This window comes from Canis lupus, chromosome 11 (genome assembly GCF_003254725.2).
Source record: "Canis lupus dingo isolate Sandy chromosome 11, ASM325472v2, whole genome shotgun sequence".
NCBI classification, from domain to species: Eukaryota; Metazoa; Chordata; class Mammalia; order Carnivora; family Canidae; genus Canis; species Canis lupus.
The window spans coordinates 5935795-5943461 of record NC_064253.1 but is presented as its reverse complement, the minus strand read 5'-3'; the positions used below and the strand labels follow the sequence as shown (position 1 = coordinate 5943461).

The 7667-nt window shown below is 42.3% G+C and overlaps 1 protein-coding gene and 1 pseudogene across 1 annotated transcript in view; both read right to left on the bottom strand.

Moving 5' to 3' along the window:
* Positions 1-873: 873 nt before the first annotated feature.
* The window catches only part of LVRN (laeverin), a 66371-nt gene continuing 59577 nt past the window's right edge, over positions 874-7667 (bottom strand). Inside the window, exons 19-20 of the mRNA XM_025446705.3 lie at positions 6881-6956; positions 874-2485 (exon numbers count right to left, since the gene is read on the bottom strand). Of these exons, the coding sequence (XP_025302490.1) occupies positions 2345-2485; positions 6881-6956 (217 nt within the window). The 3' untranslated portion in view covers positions 874-2344. The remainder of the gene's footprint in view (positions 2486-6880; positions 6957-7667) is intronic.
* Positions 4779-4943, bottom strand: LOC112659738 (U2 spliceosomal RNA; annotated as a pseudogene).

Genomic DNA, 7667 nt, shown 5'->3' with positions numbered 1-7667 from the left:
GAGACACACACAGAGAGGCAGAGACACAGGTGGAGGGAGAAGCAGGCTCCCTGTGGGGAGCCCAATGCAGGACTCAATCCCAGGACCCCGGGGTCACACCTTGAGCCAAAGGCAGACAGATGCTCAACCGCTGAGCCACCCAGATGGCCCTATGCATCTTGTTAACTTTATTCTAGAGTAAACAGTGTAAAGCAAACTGGGTACACTGGATGGGTCAGAGAAATTGTTTTATAGTCAGACTGCATTTATACCATTTACACAAATCTGTATCAGTTACTGTCCCTGACTTATTGTTATCACAGTAATCAATCAATAATTACTTCATTTTATACTAAGTCCAAGCACAATTTAATAAAATGTAATGCCTGTCTGGAATAACCAGCTTCATTCGTCTAAGAGAAAAAGTACATTATTTAATATTCTTTTTCATATTTAGAGGAAAAACTATTAATCAAATATTTTGGCATTTGATAAGCACTTTCAGTGTGGCTTAGTTACTACAGAAGCTAAGATGTAACCAGATTTTTATTTCCAACAGATGGCCTGGAGCACCGAGCCTAGGTGCTCCTCTGGTGGGCTCAGGCAGTAGTGGCATCACCCACACCCGGTGACCAGTGTCAGAGCCTCTGAGTGCACTTGGATCGACAGCACAGCAGGGTGACAAGACTTCAGACAGAAGGCAGGCAAAGGTTACCCCATGGAAAGGGAGAAGAGAGCCCAAGGGAGACAAGAAGGGAGTGGAGGAGGAGAAAGAGCAAAGCAAGAGAAAAGATGCGTGTCATGGTTATGGTAACTTGAGACTGCAATAGAAGGACGTTTAGGAAACAGAACGAATGTTCTAGAAAGCGCCAGAACATACCTCACACATAACAATACACATGGTGATATTTTTATTGTTTAGGTTTTTACATTTCTAAATCAAAAGAAAATGCTCTCTGACCTATGACCCATGGTTGAGTCGGAGGAGGTGGGGCTTTGGTTGGTTTTCAGGGCCACAACTCAGTGGCCTCCTGCTCATTCAGAGAGCAGCTTCTCCTGAAGTGATTACAAAAGCAAACTCTCATCTTGCGTTTTCATTTGTGGCTGCATCAACTGACACGAGAGAGAGGGAAACACTTTAGATCACATTGCCTTGAGTTTATGCAATGTATTTAAAGCCTTTCAGCTAACACAGCTCTTAAATCTTTACATCACTCTGAGGTAGACCGAAGATCTGAAGCTTTACCGCCTCCTCTACAAAAACAAAAGCCAAAGCAAAACACAGAATTAAATCAAACACACACAAAGTTGAGAGTAGGGTGATTGGCCTTAGCCATCCTGATTTAATCCGGTGTAACAGAACGAAGTCAATTCCACGAACTGTAAACTGGGGACCGTGTCTGGAGTTGTCCCACCTGCAAGCCAGTTCCATTTGGTCAATTGAAACCACAGTTTCCCGCTGTCCCTGAGTGCAAAGCCGTAAAGATTCTGCTTTGGTGAGCCTTTTAGTTCTCTTTATTTGACTACTTCCTTTTGCACTGAAGATCAGTGCCTAATTGCTGCTGTCTCTTGACATCATTATTTTGGGGCATCAACTTGCGCCCTAATGAGTACCTGGGCCACAGGTGGGGACGCAGCCTGAGCTTCTGGGCAGAGCCCTCCTGTCATCCCATCCGAAGGGCGCTTCGTGGGTCCTGCCATTCTGGCTCTTTGTGTGACACCCTCAGGTTCAGGAGCCTGGAAAGCGGGGCGCAGTGTGACAGGCACTGCGAGGAGACAGACATGGGCAGACGACGCATTTCTGGCCCTGAAGGCACTTCACAGGGCTCATAAAATCATCTGTTCCTTCTTTGTAAAAGTGGGTTTCCCTGGCTTTTCTATGTTCTAGTGCGTATTGTTTTTCTGGCTTCTGTTTCTTTACACTGTGGTGTTGTTTGCTCATTATGCTTTCAAATATTGCCCTAAATAAACCCCAGGGTGTTGCAGATCTGAATTTCCCTCAGCATAGACTGTGCTCAGTTAGCCAGTGATTTAATAGTCCACTGCCTTTCACAACAGAATAAGCAAGACTTTCTAAGGTGAATTTGTTTTTATGAGGCACTTCAAGTCAACTCTGGTTTCCTAGCCCAACAAGAAGTGAAATTTCCCCCAGAAATACAGCAGGCTTGGTAAATCCTGGGCGACTGCAGAGTCTCGGGGCCAAATGTGACAGCAGGGGAAGAACAGGAAATATTCCCCGGAGCAAAAGCGATTGACACACAAATAACAAAACATGCGGTTTTCCAGACTCACTAAGTATTGAGAGACAAAAGTGTGAGCAAAACCCGTTAGAGCAGGCAGGGGGGCGCCGGAAGTGGCCACTGGGTTATGTGTTTTTCCGAAGCCATGCCGTCATCCTGGCATTTCGCATTCTGTTCTCCAGATTTTTGTTCTTTATTGTCTGTAATTTGGCATGGACTGTGAGCCTCTGGTGCTCCTCCAACATGTTGCTGAAAAACTGCTGCAGCTGAAAGCACCAAGGGACGGAGGGTCAGTGCACGCTCACGTCTCATTGAGGCGAAGTGAGGCAAGGTCAGGCTGAGTAGCAACAGGCTCTGCCCAGGCCCGCGGCAGCCGCAGCCGCAGCCGGAGGAAGGCGCCCTCCCGGGCTGAGTGCCCCGAGGAGACCGTGGCTGAGAACATGTGCCGGCGACCACACCTCGCCTGAAGAATCAGATGCACACCAGAAGCCCCAGGGAGTGCGAACTGCACCTGTTTTATTCCCTGCTCTGACCCCAGGCACAGAGTGGGTGCTCGGTAATGACCTAGGGAATGCGTGCTGGGTATTACGCTAGATTTGTGGACAGAGACGCAGTGAGACGGTCTCTTACCTGGCAAGAAGCTTTGCAACTGCCAAAGCTCAAAAGTGGCACATAACATCTGTGCTTTTACAAGTGTGATCCTTTATTTAAGAACATTTAGATAGTGGGTTTGCCCACCGGCTAGATTCCTTTACTGATTCACCTCAAGCATTTAGTTATGGGAACATCTGGCACAATATTATGTATAAGCCAGACCCCAATGAACTAATAAGTCATAATCTAAAAAATCTATTTCTATGTCATTGGATTAGAACTTATTTTTTTCTTTCAACTTTTTATTTAAATTCTAGTTAGTTAACATATACCGTAATATTGGTTTCAGGAGTAGAATTGAGTGATTCATCTTGTAGATTTAACACCTGGTGTTCATCGTAACAGGTGCCTTCCTTAATGCCCATCCCCCATTTAGCCCATCCCCCATACACCTCCCACCATCAACCCTCAGTTTGTTCTCTATTGTTAAGAGTCTCTCACGATTTACTTTCCTCTTTTTTTTTCTTACCATATGTTCATCTGTTTTCTTTCTTAAAGTCCACATGAGTGAAATCATACCATATGTGTTGTTCTCTAACTTATTTCGCTTAGCATAATACACTCTGGCTCCATTCATGCGGTTGCAAATGGCAAGATTTCATTCTTTTTGATGGCTGAGTAATATTCCATCACACACACACACACACACACACACACCCCACCTCTTTTATCCATTCATCAGTCAGTGGACATTTGGGCTCTTCCCACAGTTTGGCTATTGTTAATAATGCTGTTATAAACATTGGGGTGCATGTACCCTTCGGATCTGTATTTTTTTTATCCCTTGGGTAAATGTCTGGTAGTGCAATGGCTGGACCATAAGGTAGTTTTATTTTTTAACTTTTTGAAGAAACCACAATTTTCCTGGATTAGAATTTAGAACATTAGATGACAGTGTACCTATACCAGCTCACAAAATGCCACTTAAACCCTAATGTACTTGAAATTGAGAAGTAATAGGGCCATCTAACTTAATTACCATGTAAAAGAAAAGTAAGTTTCCAGGACAGAGTAGGCTAAGGAACCAGAAACCAGTCTCCAGCCCTCTCCCACACCTGCCCACATCTGCCTGCAGTGGGAACCTCCCACCCACAGCCCTCTACAGTGCAGGTGTGTGGGAGGGGATTTGGGGTTTGTGGGATGGTCGGTGGGGCTTTGTGTGTGCTGGAGAGCATGAGGCCAGGCTCCAGCCCGGTGAGTATGCAGACCCAAGCAAGAGCTGCAGAGAGTGTATAGTCTCCGTGCTGCTCTAGAGGCAGAAAGGACTAATGAAACTTCTCATTTTCTTTTTAATAATTATTTTCGATATGATCACGTGAACATATAGATCATGGCAGGATTCTTGGTGATTAAAAAGTTTTTGACAAGGATATTCATAGTAGCTAATTTACTTGTTTTCAAAATGGCAAAAATGCCACCACTGCTAAACATATTTTTACATTATTTTTAAAAAAGAAACTATCAGTGATTATAGAGTTTTTTGGAACTTTGGGGACTGCTAAATTTTTATGCACCTCGTTCATTCATTAAACAACAAAAACACCTCACCAGGTTCTGTAAACACAGAGATGACCTGATGCTCTTCAGAAGATGCCAACACAAACTCAGCCTCCATTCTGGAGCTTTCCTTCCTTCGGGCATGTTTGAGTATGCCCTTCACTCTCCTGTCCACGGAATCCCTGATAAATCAGGTCCCTGCAGCTCAATCTCAAGCAGGCCAAAACCCACACAGAGATAATTCCTTTAGGAATTACTGATTCTTCCTCTCTCATAATAATAACTACATAGCTGACTGCTTCTCTCTTTTTTATTTTGGCTCAGGATCAAACTTCAGGACTCTGTGACCTACATGTTTTTTGTTTTATTTGCTGGAGCAGAGGAGTTGATTTTCCTTTCCTTTTCTTTTTTTTTTAAACCAGGTTAATTTGTGAAGTGGATGGAGCAAGCTCCTATTCCATCTCCCTGCTCCAAAAAGCCATGTAATATATTATTGGATGGAGAATGTATTAGATATTAAGCTGTTAAGAACAGATACCACACCTGATCTCAGCCAAAAGGCCAAGAAGCAATTGATTTTCCTGTCTTATTTACAGAGGCCCTTTCTGGTTTGTATTAATATAGTTCTGGGCCACATGTTTAATTTGCACTCATGCATTTTTTTCAAAAACATTTACTGAAATCAACTGAGATGAAATTGATGGACAATAAACTGAATTCTCTTGAAGTGTACAAGTGAGCGAATTGTGATCACTGTATACACCCATGAAACACATAGCCACGGTCAAGATACAGTAAAGTACACTTCCACCACCCACAGATTCCTTCGCAATCCAGCTCTCCCTCTATCCCAGGCAATCACCAAGCTGCCTTTTGTCACTAGAGATGATATCTGGCATTTCCTAGAATGTATCTGTTTTTTTTTATCTCAGCATAATCATCTTGAGATATATCCATGTTATTACACAAATTCTTTTTTTTTTTTTTAATTGTGGGATAGTATTCCCTGGTGTGGATATATTATAACATTTTCCTTATCTATTCACCTATTGATGGATGTTTGGATGGTTTCCAGATTTTGGCTAATGTGAATAAAGCTGCTGTGAGCCTTCATGTACAAGTCTTTGCATGGATATAGTTTTAATTCCTCTTGAGTAAAAACCTAAAAATAGAATGGTTAGGTCATATGTGTCTAAATAACATTTTAAAACACTATTTTCCATAGTAGTTGTACCATGTACCATGTACCTTCTCACCCAGAGGCAGAAAAAGAGAGTTCTGGTTGCGCAAGTGTTTGCCAGTGTTTGTTGGTGTAAATCTGTCTCATTTTATCCATGCTACTAAGTGTAGAGAGGTTGTGTTTAATAGATATTTTTTTTGGCCCTTTAACTTGCTTTCTGGTTATAGGATCCCCTTTTTCTTTCCAAAACTACTCCTCCCCTATCCCAGGGCTTGTGGTTTGGGTGGGGCTGGCTCCAGAGTGGGCACATGATCCACTCCCACCACAGTGATACAAGTGACCCAAGTAGGACCACAACCAGAGTCATTCCACAGGGCTGGGACTTGAACTTGGGTGAGCAAGGACTCTTCCTTCTGCAACTGAGGGCACTGAGGATGACATAAGCCTGGAGCCACGTTTGCCTCCTGTGGAAAAAGCCAGCCTAAGAAGAAATTCAGCCCAGGAGAAAGCAGAGCCTAGAAATGGCAAGCTCTGGGGGTGCCTGGCTGGCCCAGTTGGCTGCGCGACTCTCAATCTCACGGTTTGTGATTTGGAGCCCCACACTGGGTGTAGAAATGACTTTAAAAATAAAATCTTAAAAAAAGTAAAAGAAATAGCAAGCCCCTTGTTAGTTTCTAGAATATAGGTATGACTAAAACATGGTTTCCCTCCTCAGGTTGCTCAGGATAGCCTCAGGCAGTAGACACATTACACACCCATGATATAGGTATTCACAGGAGATCGGGGAGCATGCAGGAGGAGAGGGTGTAAATCAGTTAATTGAAAGATTCCTAGAACAGGTGGTTGGAAGCAGGGTCTTAAAGGATAACTTGGACATCCAAGGATAGGCATGGTGAAGTCACCCAAATCAGAAGGTAGAGTGTTTCCAAAACCTGGAAAATGTGAAACAACACCACAATTTAGGAAAATCTATAAGAGGAAAAGTATTTGGGAGTGTCTCTCATGTCCTCCTACACTCAGTGGTGAGGCAGGCAAAAGATGAAGCCAGAGAAGCAGACAGGGGCCAGGTTATAATGAAAAGATTTAAAATGTCTTCTAAAAATTCAGATGAGTTACTGAAGCTTTGACAGCAGGGCAAGGACTGGCAGCAAGATGAGGGCTGGGAATAGAATGAAAAACCATTTCCTGCTCACAGTGAAAAGAACACCACCAGGAGCACGGAATATAATAATTCAAATAAGCCTGTTCTTTTTCATTTCAGCAACTCCAAATTACATTAAAAAATGGCTTCTAAATTATCATTATAATTCACAATATCCTCAGTACTTACCTCTGTGATCTGTAAATCTGTACTTATGGTTCTCCCTATTATATACATTAGAGTAACCAGTGATTGTGTTCCATACCTGCAAAGCAACAAGATGCTAATCAGGAGCAGAAAACGTTTTGCAAGATAAAGCTATACTTTATATAGCAGGTAAATGCTAAGTGCACAGCCCCCATTGACTGCTATCTCACAAATGTAAGCAGAATCATGTACGAACTAGTTTAGCTTCACAATTTAACAGGAAATCTATTATCTAGAAAATTTTATCAGTCATAAGGAAATATTTATACAGTTTAATATCAATTTGTGTACACATAGTTCTGAAAGCTTTATTCAAATATAAAAAGCTCTTCTTAAAAACAACTGTTTTTATCTTTTTAAATGAGGTGGTTAAAATAGATGTCATGTACCTCAAACTAAGACCACTTATATTGGTTAAGTACATATGCAAATTATGCCCCTTAAAAAACTAATTAATATGGGATCAGTTTCAGAAACTCTGGCTAACCTACTCTGAAAGCTTAAATTTTGTATTTGTATATGCTTTTTGGAGAGAGGATCCATGTCTTTGAATATTCTCAAAATGTTGGTGATCACTGAAGTGCTAAGTGTTCTAGCTCTACTTCTCCTCCCTCAAAGAGGCATAGGGACTGAAACGTCCCCTCCAGCTTAGCGTCCTTAATATCCAACAAGGATCATCCAGAAAAAAACCATGAAACACTGTTAAGGAAAAACACCAGATACATACCTGCCCAAAGCGTTGCTGTGGTTAAAAAGGTAAATAAAGACT